General features: G+C 45.2%; 1 protein-coding gene across 1 annotated transcript; it reads right to left on the bottom strand.

Annotated features, from left to right (window-relative positions):
* Nucleotides 1–10829: 10829 nt before the first annotated feature.
* LOC142251798 (olfactomedin-like) lies at nt 10830–18703 on the bottom strand. Its single transcript, XM_075324847.1, has 3 exons — nt 18692–18703; nt 14467–14611; nt 10830–11626 (listed from the first exon to the last, which is right to left on the bottom strand). The coding sequence occupies exons 1-3, from the start codon at nt 18701–18703 to the stop codon at nt 10830–10832; spliced, it is 954 nt and encodes a 317-aa protein (XP_075180962.1).
* Between the last annotated feature and the right edge of the window lie 53 nt (nt 18704–18756).

Here is an 18756-nt window from a genome sequence, read left to right as displayed (position 1 = left end):
CCCAGTCTGCGACTTGCCCAGGATAGGATAGACTTGCAATCAGAACAATTCGGACCATCTGCCCAGTATAAAAGCTGTTAATCCCTATTCTCTACAGTCAGAGAGTTCATCCACCTTCTTATGTGTTGCAATGTGTTTTACAATCAGTGTACTATATGCCACGGACAGGAAGTTGCCGTTTTCCGTCCATTTGGAAAGGATTATCTAATCTGTGTTTGCTAAATCTAGACGGCAAATACCAGTTTCTTAATAGTGTTTGTGTACATTGTGAAATAAATTTTAACTGCATTGAATTTGTTTTCTATCTATTTACTTTATCTCGGATGTTTGATAAAAATAAAACAAAAAATATTCTTTATCCTCAAAGGAAAAATAAACACACAAAATGCACAAAATAATTCCAAGCAATTTTTTGATCCATAGGACAATTAAAATTAAGAAATATAAAAAGATCTAGGGGGAGATTGTTTTTTTGCAGAATTTTGCAATTGTGGTGTTTTCACTCCAGTCTGAAGCAGCTCCGACAAAATAGGTGGCGTTGGGAAGGAGCTGGGGTGGGATGGGGCTTTGCTAACCTCATCAAATTCATGATTTTTTTATGCTAGAAAACCTTCCCCCCAGTCTATCACTGGAAAAGCATTTCTGGCTAGGTGCATAGAGGTGCATGCCACTGAGAAGATATACCGAATTCATTAAGTGGTGTGCCCCTCTTAACGAATTCAGGTATTGTACTCCAATGAGCCCTTGGTTAACACTGATGACCGTCTTATTGAATCAGCCCCAAGATCCTTACACTTATAACCTTTGCAAATCTTTCCTTTAAGCTGTCATGGGTGTGCCACGCTCTACGGAGACCTCTGGCGAGTCTGACACTAGAAGTTCTAGTGCCTTATTAAGCGTAGGTCTGCGGCTTATGTTTAAATATATTTGCTTTCTTTTGGTGATGTAGGGGTTAAGGACGCGTTCCTATCTGGCTATCCTTTAAAGTCTTAATCCCAGGCGCACCGCTTTGTGACCACTCCCCTTCGCTATAAATAGTCACATGTCTTAACATCTGATGTGAGTTATAGATTCTCATATCTAAGCTGTCCACTTTAGAAGGAGCCAGTCTCTCGAAGAAGCTGAGGTGTAGTGACAATTGCAGCTGTGATGTTTAGCTGCATTGGAGGAGCTTGGAGTGTTTTCCTTTTTGTGTCTATTTCCCCTGTCTGTCTCCCTTACCTTGTGTTATATTATTGCAGTGGTGAGACTAGTGCTCTTGCCAGCCTTCTCACTAGCGAGGGTGAGTTCAGGGAAAGTGAGGGCCTTAGCACATGATTGGCGATGGGGTGAAAGAACTCGTATAGGGACATTAGTTAGTGCAGGGAACAGCCTCAGGTTAGTGTAGAGCCTCAGGTTAGTGTAGGAGGTAACCCCGCTCCCCTTTCCCCAGCGCTAGGGCCCACCATTGTATTGTGTTCCCGGTGTACCCTGTTTGTTACAGCATTCGCCGGGTAGTCACTGTATGACATAAGCCTTGGCAGGTGCTGAGTACAACACTTACAAACATTCCATCAAAGGTGGTCAACCTTAATAGGAAACATGCACTATGCTTTGGATGTTAGACAACATGCAGCAGGGTCTCTTCATGTGAAGAAAGACAAATGAGTAATGGTCAATGATCACATCAGAGACCCTAAACACCAGAGAAAATGATTCCCTTCTATTTTTGCGTGATGACGCTCCATAGATTTACATTGCAAAAATTATATACAATTGCACCATTTACAGTCAAGCAACTTACCCATCTACATAACTAATCTGATTGCTGTACTGTACAGGTTTTTAAGATTACAGTGATGTTATGTTTTATTGTAATTGTTTTGCACCTATTTTTCATAGTATCTTTATGTAAAATTGTCTGACATTTAATTTTCAGCACCTGTAATGTTGTAGAATAATGAGATATATCTGCATATACCAATAAATTGTGCTTTATACTACTGAGATTTTTAGGCTGAGAAAATTCTCACATGCACAATAGTGCAGCCTGTGGTTGATTATTACTTGTTTTTGTCATCTATGCCTTGAGTCCTAAGTTTTGCTTCTTTATTTTTTCGACCCCCAACTTCCAAGTGCTTTAAAGGGAACCTGTCAGCAGATTTGGGGGCCTATAAGCTGAGGCCACCACCAATGGGCTCCTATATACAGTATTCTAACATGCAGTATATAAGAGCCCAGGCCGCTGTGTAGAACATAAAAATCACTTTATAATACTTACCTAAACGGTCGCTGCGGTAGAGTTGGGTCATATGGGTGTCTCCGTTCTCCAGTGCCAGCAACTCATCTTTCGGCCATCTTTGTCCTCGTTCTGAAGCCTGTGTGCATGACGCGTCCTACATCATACACACTCGCCGGTCCCGCGCATGCGCACTACAATACTTTGATCTGCCCTGCTCAGGGCAGATCAAAGTGCGCCTGCGCAGGACCTCAATGCTGGCAAGTGTGGATGATGTAGGACATGTCATGCACCCCGGCTTCAGAAGAAGGATGACAAAAATGGCCGAAAGAGGAGGCGTCGGAACCAGAGAACGGAGGCGCCCATATGATCCAACTCCACTGCAGCGAACGTTTAGGTAAGTATTGTAAAGTGATTTTTACGTTTTACACAACGGCCTGGGCTCTTATATACAGTATTCCGGAATGTTGTATATAAGAGCCCACTGGTGGTGGCCGCAGCTTATAGGCCCCAAATCTGGTGACAGGTTCCCTTTAACTGTTTTATCTGTCCATTGACATCCAGTTGAAATCAGAAGTTTACATACACTATCTAAAAATACACATCTGCAGATTTTTCTGACATGAAATCAGAATAAACCTTTCCCGTTTTAGGTCAATTAGGAACCAAAATTATTTATATTTGTCAAATATCAAAATAATGAGGGAGAGAGAATGTTCTAAGGCATTTTTATTACTTTCTGCAAGGGTAAACAATAGCTGGCATAGGTGGAAGGATCTATCCAGCATATATAGGACGTCGGCAGATGTGATTGGCTTCCCCACAACATGTGATCAAAGGAGATTAACAAGCAGACCCGCAGAGATTAACTCTTGCTAGCCTGCCTATGAATTATAATTTGAGTCTGCCTGAATTGATCACAGACACCTAAGAAGTTATCGGGCGGAGTGTCAGAATCTGTATTCTAAACAGAACCGCCATGACAGTCAAGGAAGTTAGTAAAACTTTTCGTGTGATAGAAACGTCTTTGTCATGATTCACACATGACTCTGCTTGTGCAGAGCCATTGTATGTGTTTGTTTACCTGCTGTCTGCATTCTCCAATGTTAGGTCTGATGGATGAGCCTATTCTGTCGTGCCTCGTTCTGGGGGTCACGCTGCCGTATCTTGGAACTGTTTTCTTCGGTACGTTGCCAGTGATAGTTCCTGCTCTGCAGTGTGCGCTTCTGGTTCCTGTGAGTCCGTTCTGATCTTGCCCACTACCTAGTACTCCTTTCCCTGACCTCCGTCCTTCGTCATCCGTCTTGTCTTAACTCCCTGTCTCCGTAACCCGCTCTCTGCCTTGTTATCCCATCTCCACTCCCTCCTTTATACTTGTCCTCTTGGTTTCCAACCCGGCTTGCTATCTGACTACCGATCTGCTCTCCTCCGGCTCCTGATGATACCTCCTGGCTTTGCGACTCTCAGCTCTCACTTGACCGCTTACCCCTCTGTACCTACGTGAATTCCCGGCACTGACTTTTGGCTTGATCAACCATTCTATTGCATACTTCCGCTGATGCTAGTGACCTCTAGTGGGCTTGTGCCTAACTACACTTAGAAGCACTATATCCTGTCTGAGTACCGGCTCCCCCTGGTGGTAGCATCACAGTCTTCAAATAATGTGTTTACCTGTACAAGCTAAAAAGCAAAAAATGCGTATGGTCGTCCTTGCATATTGTTAAGTTGTATATAATTGGCAAAAACAACCAATCAAATTTCATAGCTGATTTGAGAGATGATGGAGCAAAAAGTGGCATCTCCTCATGCACTGTGTCTGTGGCAGCAGCTATCCTACAACATCTAGAGATAAAATCAGGGGCATCACATCCGTGTTAATTCATTTGTTATGAGGATCATACCACTATCCAAAAAATCATCTGCAAGCAGAGAAAAGATCAACCAGGACTTTCCCACTACAGGACATAGCAGCATGGTCATTCGTGGTGGTCTACAACGTACTTTTCACCTAGTCACATCAACCCCACCTGTGAAATACACACTGCTCTATTGACATAAGCCCTGAGACGGAACATCACCGAGCTGATTCATACCTAATAGTACAAGCCTTATGTTCTGTACATGTTGCAATGAATGTTGTAATCAGTGAAAGACAAGTTCACTATAAGGGAAATGCCAACGTCTTGCATTGTGGTGCGATTATCTAATCTCCATTAGTCAAGCATGAAAGGTAAACAGTTTTCTCAATAGCAGCTGTTCCACTTGTAAAATCACAGACAGGACTTGGATGTTGGCATTCCCAACTATTGGCCAATCTCTACTAAATCCATCTATCAATATTTTAACGCAGTTGACAGACTTGACGGACTTCAGTGAGACCTGCTAATGACCTATTGTTCACTTGAGGGACACAGAATCGGACAACTTTGATTGTCTTGACCTTTTGGGGCAATTGCCCACAACTTCTTTTAGACATATGCAAACCCACAATGGCATATTTTCATCTCGAGACGTCTTTTTTGTGTCTTTTGGTCACTTAGTGAGAGCTTTCTGTAATGGCTTTAGTTGCCTGGGTTCTTTTTACTTGTATTGCATTTACTAGTGAGTGGCTCCGAAAAATGGCGAGGGCACTACTTTTAACCACTTGGACGCGCAAAAGACTGAACATAGAAGTTGTTTTTACGTAGAAGTGCATGGGTTCATTCTTGTAATACTTTTTTGGTCAGGTTACGGTACATACCAGTGTCAAAAACACGTTGTGTGCACATTCCCTTAGTGTTCATGCATTTTTGTCTATTAAAACTTGCATATTATTGAATATATTGAAGGAAGATATTGTAATAAATTATAATAACTCAATGTAAATGTCTATTCCCAATATCCTTCTAAAAACACAATGCCCCTAATTCATCAAGACTTATGTTTTTCACGCCGGTCTTGCAGAGTGGGTGGGATTGAGTGCAAGGTCCATGATTCTGTCACGGTAGTAACGGAGACTGGGAATCAGTACTCCTAAACGGTAGTAACAGAGACTGGGAATCGGGCTCCTAAACTGACCCTCTGATTAGGGGAGCTCCTAACTTTCCCTCATCCCAGAGGTATGCCTGATGGTGGCGAGGTCTGAACTCCCAGTACAACCCTAACTCCTGGATGCCCTAATCTTATACTCCTCATCCCCACCCGGCGAGGGGGCCAGGACTGGAGTGATCAATCCCCACACAAATAGACAGACATTGAGGAACTAAAACTCACATTCACAATAGTTAATCACGGACGTAAAGACAATATGTGCACAGGGGGAATAAAGAAAAGGAAGAAAATATACGACTGTGACACCTGCCTGGAACCACAGTCTCAGGGTGTCTGTTACAGATCCCGAGCAGGATCCCGAGAACCCCAAAACCCTTTAACCCCTATACAGGGATTTGGAATTACTACAGGGAATTACTGTGGAAGTCTGAGTCCAAGAAGAGTAGTCGACAGGCAGTGTCAAAACCAGGAAATTCAGAAAAGGGACAAAATCAACAGACAAGGGCATAGTCTAGAAATCAGGCAGAGGTCAAAACCGAAGATGGCAGTGAGATACAAAACGTCAGGCAGGAGAGTAGTCAGTGAACAGGCAGGGGTGAAAACACAGGGATCAATAGTCAGAACAGAGTGGGAACAAGACACAAGCAAGAATACAAAACTATATCTAGCAGTGACCAGCAGACAGCAGGGGGAATTAGAAGGTTGTGGTGTCATCCCATTGGCTGTAGCTGAATGGTGGTAACTTCAGCTGGAATACACACGCCACCTACAGTCAGCCAGTGGTACTGCAGGTCCCAGGGAAACCCAGCTTAGTGGATGAGCGGAGCCTGCGCCCACCAGAGCCACTGGCACCAACTCCTCTCCTATCACCAGCACAGTCCATGGTGGGAATACGACAGCGCCTGGTGACCGAAGCAGAAGTCGCAGGAGCGAACTCCGGTGAGGATGTGACAACAACAAAGGTATCTCCACTGCACACCACGATAGCATACAATAGTACTCCAGCAGCTAAATCACCATGCACCAAGATCGGTATGGCTTTCGCTATATTCGGCATGGAGGAGCAGGATCCACCATCTTCTAAAGGGCGGAGGTGGCTGTGATAGGTCTTCCGTAACCTGTGACACCAGCAGGAATTCACAGGATTGCAGGAATTATGTTCTGCAAGACCAATCATCAGTGAGCACAAAACTGGTGGACCGGCTCTGACTAAACAACACAGAAGTATCAGGTGGTGTGTCAGACTCTGCAGTGTGAACAGGGTCCGAAGTCGCCATGCCACCTAGTGCGTACAGAGCAGCACACTGCATGACAGATTCATTAAAAGGTGCATACCTGATAATAAATCCGTCGAGGAGAAAAATCTTGTGAGGCTCCGTGTGTGTCTCACAACAAATGTTAAGGCCGCTTTACACACAACGACATCACTAATGAGATGTCATGGGGTCACGGAATTCGTGACGCACATCCGGCCTTGTTAGCAACGTCGTTGCGTGTGACACCTACAGGCGACCGCAAACAATGCAAAATACTCACCAAATCATTGATTGTTGACACGTCGTACATTTCCCAAATATCATTGCTGATTTTGGACGCAGGTTGTTCGTCGTTCCTGAGGCAGCACACATTGCTACCTGTGACACCCCAGGAACGACGAACAACACCGTACCTGCGTCCTCCGGCAACGAGGTGGGCGTGACTTTCATGGGCTGTTCTCCGTCCCTCCGCTTCTATTGGACGCCTGCCGTGTGACGTCGCTGTGACGCCGCACGAACCGCCCCCTTAGAAAAGAGGCTGTTTGCCGGCCACAGTGACGTCGTTAGGAAGGTAAGTCCTTGTGACGGGTACTAGCGATTTTGTTCGCCACGGGCAGCGATTTGCCCGTGATGCACAAACGATGGGGGCGGGTGCGAACGCTAGCGACATCGCTAACGATGTCGCAGCGTGTAAAGCCTCCTTTACTCTCAGGTTTATGGAATGCAGGCATTCATTCTCAATTTGATAAGCGAGGGTCGCAATGACCACTCATGCCCTCCTCCTGCCCCAGTTTGATGGAGCTGGGTGAAAATGGCATGAAATTACCAAAAGAATTCTGGTGTAAGTGCTTTGATGAATCTGGGCCTATAACTACAAGATATACATGTTACTGAGTTCAGGATCCTCCAGTTGTTCCAACCCCAACATGCCCTTACAGTGTAGACGGGTTCTGCAAGATTTAAAGGGTTTGTGCAAAGTATCTAATTTTTAACCTTTCAATAGGATTGGTGAGTCTGACCGCTGTTAGCCCATCTCTACAAATCTGAGTCTAAATGGAGCAGAGGTGTAGAGTGTCACTAGCCTCACATCTTAATACATACTGTACATGCAGAAGTCACCAAGGCCAAATAAATACTTTACAAAGTCATTAATGAGAGGAGAGGGTGGATTCTCATCTCCCCACTGAACAGAAGAATCGGTTGTTTAGGTTTCTAGTTATGAGGCCTCCATAAAATTACACTTTTAGCCAATCCCACTGAAATCAGTGGGTCTGGCTGACCTTTATCTAATGTGTATTGGAACCTCTATATTGCCTGGCTACAATGCCCACTTGCCTGTCAACAATGCCTACATCATGTTTTTCAAAATGGCTGTCCACTATGTACAATCTAATTATTTTGAAAGGCCAAATGGGAACTATGTATCTCAAATTAAAAATCTTCTCCTCACCCCACTCCCTATGAGAGGTCCTTCCCTATGTGTGGGTGTATAGGGAGAGATCTGTCATTCTAGGGGAAGGGGGCAGGGAGAAGCCATCAGGGACAAGCCACTGATAAGTCATCCAAGACACATAGCTGTAATGCCGGCGTCACACGGTACGATATATCGGGCGATATGTTGTCGGGGTCACGTCGTTAGTGACGCACATCCGGCATCGTCAGAGATATCGTACCGTGTAACACCTCCGAACGACTGTGAATGAGCAAAAATACTCACCTTATCGTTGCTCGTTGACACGTCGTTCATTTTCATAATCTCGTTCCTCCTTCTGGGCGCCGGTTGTTCGTCGCTCCCATGGCAGCACACATCGCTCCGTGTGACACCCCGGGAGCGACGAACACAGCTTACCTGCGTCCCGCCGGCAATGCGGAATGAAGGAGGTGGGCGGGATGTTTACGTCCCGCTCATCTCCGCCCCTCCGCTTTTATTGGCCGGCTGCAGTGTGACGTCGCTGTGATGCCGAATGTCCCTCCCCCTTCAGGAAGAGGATGTTCGCCGCCCACAGCGATGTCGCCCAGGAGGTAAGTGCGTGTGACAGGGGTTAACGACTTTGTGCGCCACGGGCAACTAATTGCCCGTGACGCACAAACGATGGGGGCGGGTGCGATCGCTTATGTGATCACACGATTTATCGTCCCGTGTGATGCCGGCATAAGACGGCCATTCAAAGTATATTTCTCTGAAAATACAGCAAAATTACAGGGTATTTACGTTGGCTGATATTTTTATATATTGTATGAATGGAGGAAAAAACACTGTTCATGACCATAGCAGCTAACTCTGTCTAGATTTAAAGTACCACTCCAATAGTTTTTTTTCAGGTGTAAGTCCCTTGCCCCTAACATTATACTTACCCTCTGGCGTTTTCAGACTTTTTCGGCGGCACTTCTGTCCTATGGCGCTATGTTGTGCCTATAGCTTCTGACTGACTGGGAGTCAGGAGTTATGTCACAAGCTCCCAATGCAAGTCTATGAGAGCTAGAAGAGGTCAGAACGATGCTCTCATAGACTTGTACTGAGTTATGACCTCCGGCGAGCTCCATGAAACACTGGAGCTACCGCCATGTCACAAATCACAGGAGACCAACCGGAACGGCTGCAAGAGAAAATAAGGCCACCGGAAGGTGAGGATAAGGCTTGGGGTCAGAGGGGTTTAGATTTTAAACAACACTCCAGCAGTGCAATAAAAAAAAATTCTGGAGTGGTGCTTTAAGCTCAAAATCTAAGTGTGAAACCAGACTAGTCAGTGTGTTAATATAGCCTTCCAGATGAGAGTAATGAATAATATCTGGACCTTTTTTGCGCTGCCCCTCTGGTATAAGAAAGATGAATCCACGATCATGAGAGTTATCAGCTGTTGTTTATTTCTACGCGTTTCAAAGCCTACACCGGCTTCTTCATCAGGAAAATGCCACAGTCAAACAAGTATGCCTTAAAGGGCATTTACACAGGAAGATAATCATGAACAAGCATTGTTAAAAATGCTCGCTTCTTGATTGTCTTGCCGTGTAAGCAAGCTGCCGATCACCTAATGAACGAACAAAACAATAATTAATCGGGTGAAATGATATTTTGGGCAGTGGAAAAGGTTCTCAGCAATGTATTATCCTGTGTGAACAGGACTCGCACTGCTGAGAACAATGCCAGTCTTTACGCACTGAGCGATAATCTAAACAAGCATTTAAGCCATGCCAATTGGTAAAAGTTTACCGATCAGCGGTTCTATCGTGCCACCAGTTGGTCCATGTCAGCGGACCTTTACTCTTTATATCTATTCAATGCTACAATTAGCTAAGCCTCCAAGAAACTCAATCAATTGTAGATGTTGAGCTTATAATATAAAAAAAATGGAGTTGACTGGACTTGGCCATCAGAATACTAGAGAAACCCTTGATGTGCTTTGACTCTATTACAATGATAGGATCTAAAGTTGAAGCAGAAAACGTTTGTTCTTGGGGTTCAATCTCGGTTCAATCAATTGCAACCAGGGTCTTAGGGGTACTTTGCACGTTGCAACATCACTACTGCGATATCGTCGGGGTCAAATCGAAAGTGCCGCACATCCGGCGCCAGTAACGACGTTGCAACGTGTAAAGCCTAGATGCACCGATAAACGATCGCAAAAGCGTCGTAAATCGGTGATCTGTGTAGTGTCGGACATTTTCATAATGTAGCACCAATAGGAGATACGATGTTGTTCCTCGTTCCTGCGGCAGCACACATCGCTGTGTGTGAAGCCGCAGGAGCGAGGAACATCTCCTTACCTGCCTCCACCAGCTATGCGGAAGGAAGGAGGTGGACGGGATGTTACGTCCCGCTCATCTCTGCCCCTCCGCTTCTATTGGCCGCCTGCCGTGTGACGTTGCTGTGACGCCGCACGACCCGCCCCCTTAGGAAGGAGGCGGGTCGCCGGCCAGAGCGACGTCGCAGGGCAAGTGAGTGCGTGTAAAGCTGCTGTAGCGATAATGTTCGCTACGGCAGCTATCACAAGATAGCGCATGTGCGACGGGGGCGGGTACTATTGCGCTCGGCATCGCAGCATCGGCTAGCGATGTCACAGCGTGCAAAGTACCCCTTATGGTTTGTTCGTGAATAACTTTTTAGGTATTTTATTGCCAATTTGTCCTATATGTACAATGATAACAACGCTCATAATGCAATGCAGTATTTATTTAGCCGGTAACTGTTACAAGAATAATCATGATTTTCTAAATGAGAAAGAGGTAAATCATAAGAAGGTTGAATTTAGATTTGATTATTTAAGTAATGACAAAAATCAAATTTAGAATGATAGAGTAAATCAAAACAATAAAACAATATCATCTTAAGACTTCTCTTCAGCGAGAGGCGTAAAGTGAAGATTATAATTGACTTCAAAGCCATCGTTGTAAATGTAGAGCTTGCGGTCATTGGCGTTGTAGGACAGACTGTGAATATTGTCTAGAGTCTTGTCAAACAGGATTTTCAGATGATGTTCCTCACCGGTGTTGGTATCATACATGTAAAAGATCTCTTCTTCTCTAGCACCGACGGATCTTGTTGCGAACATGACCCCACATACCATGAACGCGTTGGTAACACTTGGCTTATACACAGAGGTGGTCCATGTTCTAATCACATCAAGAGATGTTTCATTCAGCAGTCCAATAATCATGTTACCTAGTACATCTTCCTTTGAATAAAGCACCCACAGACCATACTCATCTCCTTCCAGGTCTACATCTTGGTTCGAGGAACCTGCATAGGAAAATCTGGTACCTAAATTTGTTATAGGCTTACGAACCACTGTGTTGGTGTCTAAGTTGAGCTTGCATAAATCCCAGCTGTTACAGTTGTAGAACAATGAATTGTTATACAGAGTTAACCCATTTCCTCTGCCAGATGTTGAAGTTGACCGGTCTTTGAAGTTTTTGTACTGTTTGAGATCTTTGTAGGTGCCATAAAATCTTACACTGTTGAAGTAGTAACTATTATCACTGGAGAGCACCCAGTATAATTCTTGTGTTGATCCAAAAAATGAGTCCTTGCCCCATCCACCTGCTTTGTAGGATGTTCCTCTCCAGTTGACCTGGACGATTTGTGGTTTGCTCACATTCATAATCCTACCATGTTCACAAGTACCTGAAATAAAGGAGGTAGTTCTACAAAAAAAGCTAAATAAGATGCAGTACAATTGAGGGATACTAAATGACAATAGGTAATTAGTAGAGTAGAGCAAAAAGATTTGCAAAACCCTAGCCAGTGATTACATCAGTCCTTCATAGACAAGAGTCTTATTAACCTTTTACTATGAGCCGATATCTCTCGTCCTCTTCTGATTAGTAAGCTTTGTGCAATGTAATAATAATAATATTTATTCACAGATATAGTGCTATTAATTCCATAGCGCTTTACAAATATTAGCACTTATATAGTGCTATTAATTCCATAGCGCTTTACAAACAATGTCAACATAATGTTGCGCTGGGCCTACTAATTAGATAAGGCACCATGGCTACTGGCAAGTAGAAGGCAGTTTGTATGGTTTTGGTCAAGTTGGCCACAGGTTACCGACATGACTTATGGACCAGTGCCCTGCAAATCTTTTTTTTTAACTTTAGTAATTAATATTTTGCACAATTGCGCTACTATACTCATGTAACCTACCAGGGATGTTAGTTTTTTACACTTGTTCCCAAAATGTAAGTTTCCAAGGTGATCTATAAAATAAAGATCCTTAACACCATATGAAATAATGACTAAGGCTGAATATTCCTACGTTGGAGAAGGTGCCAAAAACGCCCCTTCTTAAACATCACTAAGATCTCAGCAGCCATTTCCTAAAACTTCACTTCCCATACATCCTACTCTGTTCACCCCTTGCTTGTACTCTACATGTAGGCAAATTATAATGAGAGCAATCTGGGCTATTGCATTGGGCTCGAGGCTCATGGGTGGCCCATGGCCAGTGTCTTCATTAAAATTTGCATAACAGATGTCCCGTGGAGCTGTAGGAGAGTCGTTGCTCCCTTCTTCTAATATTCAAATGTCTTTGCATCTTTTAGACATGAAGACATGGAAAAACAGAGGAGCTTCTGTCAGCCCCGCTTCGACACGCAGCAGTGTGATGAGGTCAGCATGCTAGTAACCTCATGACACTGCTGCTGGCGGCAGCAACGCAGAGGTTGCAGAGACAGCGGGCAAAAATAAGTGCTCCATGAAGGAGCTGAAAATATAATGTGCTGTCTATTCTTTTGGATCGGCGGTGGTTGATGTTGCTGTGACAGAGGACAGAGTATAGCAAGGTGGAGAAGGGGGGGTATTTTATATAGAGGGGAGGTGTGTGGGAGGGAGAGATATTATGGAGAGGGTCAGTATTGGGGGAACATTTTGCAGAGGGGCAATGTGGAGGAACATTTTGCAGAGGGGCAGTGTGGGAGACATTTTGCAGAGGGGCAGTGTGGAGGGGCATTTTGCCAAGGGGCATAGTGGAGTGACATTTGGCAAATGGCAGTGTTGGGGAAATTTTGCAAATGGCAGTGTTGAGGGACATTTTCCAGAGGGGCAGTGTGGGGGGATATTTTGCAGAGGGGCAGTGTGGGCGGACATTTTACAGAAAGGCAGTGTGAGGTTACATTTTGCAAAGGCGCAGTGTGGGGTGATATTCCGGAAATGCCAATGTGGGGAACATTTTGCAGAGGAGCAGTGTGAGGGGGGGCATTTTTCAAATGGGCAGTGTGAGAAGACATTTTGCAGAGGGCCAGTATTGGGGGGACATTTTGCTTAGGTCAGTGTGAGGGGGATATGTTGCAGAAGGGCAGAGTGTGGGGGAAATTATTTATTCAGGGTCGCAGCATGGGAAATATTTTTATTGATTAGGAGGTATAATGATATGTTTCTTTTTAAGGACAACATGTTTGGAAGTGCTGCTGAAGGTGGAGAGGAAGGAAATCTAGAGAGATGAGCTCATGGCATAAAATCTCATCATGGCAACAACAATGGGAACAACTCCTACCAGAGACAAATTCATCTATAAGGTACTTGGATGTAAATATTTATTTGTTATCTTGCCTGCATCTCATCAGTACCGTGGTTCCTTTATGGTCCAGCAGTCTGATGATGACTTTTAATAATAAATCCCAGCATCTTCTTACCACTGTTAATGACATACTGGGATTTATAGGTTCATGCAATACATTTATATATGGGGCTGACCTGACATTACAATTGATCGCTGTAGTAAGCTTAGTACTGCATCTACTGAGTGTTGTTCTGATGCTATATTCATGTACTGACGGTGATTCTGGCACTGCGTTCATGTACTGAGGGTGGTACTGGTGCTGCGTTCATGTACTGACATTGTCCGCTCCCATAACAGTCTCAGTCTCTCATGTGAATCCCCGAGAAAATGTATTGCCTCCCCCTGCTCTATTATGTAGAGTGCTATGTTATGTATAGCACTACACATAAGGGGGAAAAAATTGCACTGCATTGTGTTTATAGTTTAGCATCTACAGATGTGCAGCAAAGCATATGTGTATTAATCACATGACCTGCGAAAAGGGATCATGTGACATGTTACAAGATACATCAGGCAGGGGTGGGCAACACCTACTAAACTGCCCAGGCCATGGCTACTCTTATTCTGCCCATGACTCTACTCTACACTAATAATTAGAGCACTAAATTTTAGCTCTTCACCCCAATTTTTGGACAAGAAAACATCTCTTAATAATATTAGTATTTCACCACTCATTGATATTATTTTCTTTGGCATACTTCTCTTGGCTGCTTATTAATTTATGAATCACAGATCCTTCAATCCCATACTACTATCTTTGATATCCTGATATTGAATTTCAGACATTTAAACCACCGAAGATCAGAGGAACATTAATAGGTATTGGTGTATATATGTTCTTGAGTACATGATATTTAGGAATTTATCTCACTTTAACACCACAGAGTAAATGGGGACTTACCAAACTGTGTATGAAGAAGAGACTGATGACTTCGTTTACATTCATCCAAACGTTTTTGTAAGGCTGCAATTTCCCTTCGGACTTTTAGAATATTGTTCTTGTCATGTCTCTCCAGCTGGTTCACAATGACGGATATGTTCTGAACCTAATCAAATGATGAACAAAAATTGCTAATATTTGTCTAAATATATTCCTATATATCATATATAAATAGTCTAAAAATTAAAAAATGGGGGGCGTGGCCAGCAGGCAGCATGAGCGGTCGCATCTGAGAGCAGCTCCGCAGTCCAAAGCTAATATACGTTATTAATCCTGCCGAAATTGGTGCCTAAATACACCTCTGGATTACCTGTGGTGCGGTGAGCATTTGGATCGGTACCATGAGCAGGGGTCGCAGTGCAGCAGCGGCTGAGAAGCTGAAGAAGTTTGCCCGGGACTCCCAGCAAGATGGCGCCGGCAAGCAGGCAGGGCGGGAATCCAGCGAGGCGGAGGAGGAGGAGAGCATGGAGGCCGGATCCAAGGAATCGCAGGAGCTAACCTTACAGCAGGTTACGTCGCAGTTACTTGCAGCGATCCAGGATTCAAAGGTGTCGTTGACGGGTAAAATTGAGGAGGTTAAGATTGATGTGGGTCTCCTCCGGCTGGACTTGCAAAATCTGAGAGAGCGGGTAAAGGAGACCGAGCAACGGATCTCCACGCTGGAAGACGACGCAAGAGCGACGCCGGGCAGACTGGCCTCTCTGGAAAGCGCGGCACATAACTGGGCGCAGAGGGCAGATGACCTAGAAAATCGCCTGCGTCGCAATAATCTGAGAATTCTGGGGATGCCGGAGAGAGCAGAAGGGAGTGACCCATGTAAGTTCATGGAAAAGTGGCTCTCCGAAACTTTCCCTGATGCGACGCTGTCAGCGGCATTCGCTATCGAAAGAGCTCACCGGGTACCGGCCAGACCTCCTCCTCCGGGAGCGCAGCCTAGACCTCTCCTGGCCCGACTGTTGAGCAGCAGGGATAGAGATGCGATCCTTGGTGCGGCGCGGCGCAGAGGCCCGATCCTACATAACAACGCTACCATACTGATCTTCCCTGATTTCTCTGCGTCGCTCCAGAAAACGAGGGCCTCCTTCATCCAGGTGAAGAAACGTCTCAGAGAGCATCAAATTGCTTACTCCATGATCTTCCCAGCCCGGCTTAGAGTGGTTCATCAGGAGCGATCCCTATTCTTCACCTCTCCTGCGGAAGCGGATGACTGGCTCAACACATTGAAGAGGAAACGCTGATGCGCTACGGTCTTGGGCGCGGCCTGATGGGTCGCGGTTGTGATGGCGTCGCGGCTCTGATTCATCTATTTCATTCTTTTTGGAGCAAGGTCGGTGATGCGACTCCAATCCTTGGGACGCTGTGTTTGAAATCACTGATGAGATTGCTTCAGGATCATCCTATACAGGTACTCGGCGTCCCTCAACTCTGAAGGCGCGAAAGATTCATGTTTGTTTCACCCCTCCTGGTGTGTGAGTGGAGCGGGACCGCAATTGCGTTAGTGTCCTGACCCTAATCTGATCCTGTTCCGGTCCCGGCCGGCTGAGGTGCTAGAGATCCCATCTGGAGGCGCTGGTTCGTCTGCGGCCTTCCTGGAGGCATGGGAGTTTCCGGATGCGTCCAATATTGGTCTCCCACTGAACCGGTCTCCGGGTCTGGCCCTCGTTGTAGGCGGGAGGCCTGGGGCCGCGCCTGCGTATGGGTCGGCTGCTGCGTTCTCCGGGATCTTTGTTTGGCCCAGCCTACGATCTGGATTACTCGTCGGTGATGGGACCGGACCCTGGTGACACCAGTTGGGACATGGGTCGGACCGCTGTTGCGACGCTCTGAACTCCTTCATGCGATCTTGTGTTATCCTATACCGTTTTGGATCCAAATTGGAACTCTGCTTTGGGCTCGCAGTATTGGGCGACGCACTTCAGTTCATAATGTTATATTTTGCTCTATTAGTGCTATATTAAGACCTGAGGTTACCATATGTCATAATATTATATAGTCTAAGATTCCCTGTCACTCCTTTTTGTATCTTATTTACACTCCCACCTCTTCTCCCCCTCTATCCCCCTAGTAACATATTCCTCATCCCTCTTCCCCTCGCCCCTTACTTCTTCATTGTTCCTTTCTCCTCTCCCTTCAACCCCTCACTTTTTCTACCTCTCTTATCTTTGTGCTCTTCCCTTGTCCCCGCTTTATCTTCTATTCTAATCTCTCCCCTTTTCGTTCTCTATTCTGCCTTGTTTCTCTTTCCCCTCTTTGCCGTCTCTTCCCCCCCCTCCCCTTTTCCTTTCTCTTTTTTTTTTTTTTTCTCTTCTTGCCTTTCTTCTCTCTCCCTTGCCCCTAACATTATACTTACCCTCTGGCGTTTTCAGACTTTTTCGGCGGCACTTCTGTCCTATGGCGCTATGTTGTGCCTATAGCTTCTGACTGACTGGGAGTCAGGAGTTATGTCACAAGCTCCCAATGCAAGTCTATGAGAGCTAGAAGAGGTCAGAACGATGCTCTCATAGACTTGTACTGAGTTATGACCTCCGGCGAGCTCCATGAAACACTGGAGCTACCGCCATGTCACAAATCACAGGAGACCAACCGGAACGGCTGCAAGAGAAAATAAGGCCACCGGAAGGTGAGGATAAGGCTTGGGGTCAGAGGGGTTTAGATTTTAAACAACACTCCAGCAGTGCAATAAAAAAAAATTCTGGAGTGGTGCTTTAAGCTCAAAATCTAAGTGTGAAACCAGACTAGTCAGTGTGTTAATATAGCCTTCCAGATGAGAGTAATGAATAATATCTGGACCTTTTTTGCGCTGCCCCTCTGGTATAAGAAAGATGAATCCACGATCATGAGAGTTATCAGCTGTTGTTTATTTCTACGCGTTTCAAAGCCTACACCGGCTTCTTCATCAGGAAAATGCCACAGTCAAACAAGTATGCCTTAAAGGGCATTTACACAGGAAGATAATCATGAACAAGCATTGTTAAAAATGCTCGCTTCTTGATTGTCTTGCCGTGTAAGCAAGCTGCCGATCACCTAATGAACGAACAAAACAATAATTAATCGGGTGAAATGATATTTTGGGCAGTGGAAAAGGTTCTCAGCAATGTATTATCCTGTGTGAACAGGACTCGCACTGCTGAGAACAATGCCAGTCTTTACGCACTGAGCGATAATCTAAACAAGCATTTAAGCCATGCCAATTGGTAAAAGTTTACCGATCAGCGGTTCTATCGTGCCACCAGTTGGTCCATGTCAGCGGACCTTTACTCTTTATATCTATTCAATGCTACAATTAGCTAAGCCTCCAAGAAACTCAATCAATTGTAGATGTTGAGCTTATAATATAAAAAAAATGGAGTTGACTGGACTTGGCCATCAGAATACTAGAGAAACCCTTGATGTGCTTTGACTCTATTACAATGATAGGATCTAAAGTTGAAGCAGAAAACGTTTGTTCTTGGGGTTCAATCTCGGTTCAATCAATTGCAACCAGGGTCTTAGGGGTACTTTGCACGTTGCAACATCACTACTGCGATATCGTCGGGGTCAAATCGAAAGTGCCGCACATCCGGCGCCAGTAACGACGTTGCAACGTGTAAAGCCTAGATGCACCGATAAACGATCGCAAAAGCGTCGTAAATCGGTGATCTGTGTAGTGTCGGACATTTTCATAATGTAGCACCAATAGGAGATACGATGTTGTTCCTCGTTCCTGCGGCAGCACACATCGCTGTGTGTGAAGCCGCAGGAGCGAGGAACATCTCCTTACCTGCCTCCACCAGCTATGCGGAAGGAAGGAGGTGGACGGGATGTTACGTCCCGCTCATCTCTGCCCCTCCGCTTCTATTGGCCGCCTGCCGTGTGACGTTGCTGTGACGCCGCACGACCCGCCCCCTTAGGAAGGAGGCGGGTCGCCGGCCAGAGCGACGTCGCAGGGCAAGTGAGTGCGTGTAAAGCTGCTGTAGCGATAATGTTCGCTACGGCAGCTATCACAAGATAGCGCATGTGCGACGGGGGCGGGTACTATTGCGCTCGGCATCGCAGCATCGGCTAGCGATGTCACAGCGTGCAAAGTACCCCTTATGGTTTGTTCGTGAATAACTTTTTAGGTATTTTATTGCCAATTTGTCCTATATGTACAATGATAACAACGCTCATAATGCAATGCAGTATTTATTTAGCCGGTAACTGTTACAAGAATAATCATGATTTTCTAAATGAGAAAGAGGTAAATCATAAGAAGGTTGAATTTAGATTTGA

The sequence above is a fragment of the Anomaloglossus baeobatrachus genome, chromosome 9 (assembly GCF_048569485.1).
Source record: "Anomaloglossus baeobatrachus isolate aAnoBae1 chromosome 9, aAnoBae1.hap1, whole genome shotgun sequence".
NCBI lineage: Eukaryota > Metazoa > Chordata > Amphibia > Anura > Aromobatidae > Anomaloglossus > Anomaloglossus baeobatrachus.
Note: the sequence above shows the minus strand (reverse complement) of the source record. Positions and strands in the feature narration are given on the sequence as shown.

Excerpts from the sequence above, each read along its gene's own strand:
- LOC142251798 (XM_075324847.1), bottom strand. Across the intron at positions 11,627-14,466 it reads TCTTCTTCATACACAGTTTG|GTACTTGTGAACATGGTAGG; the intron begins GTAAGTCCCCAT and ends CCTTTATTTCAG.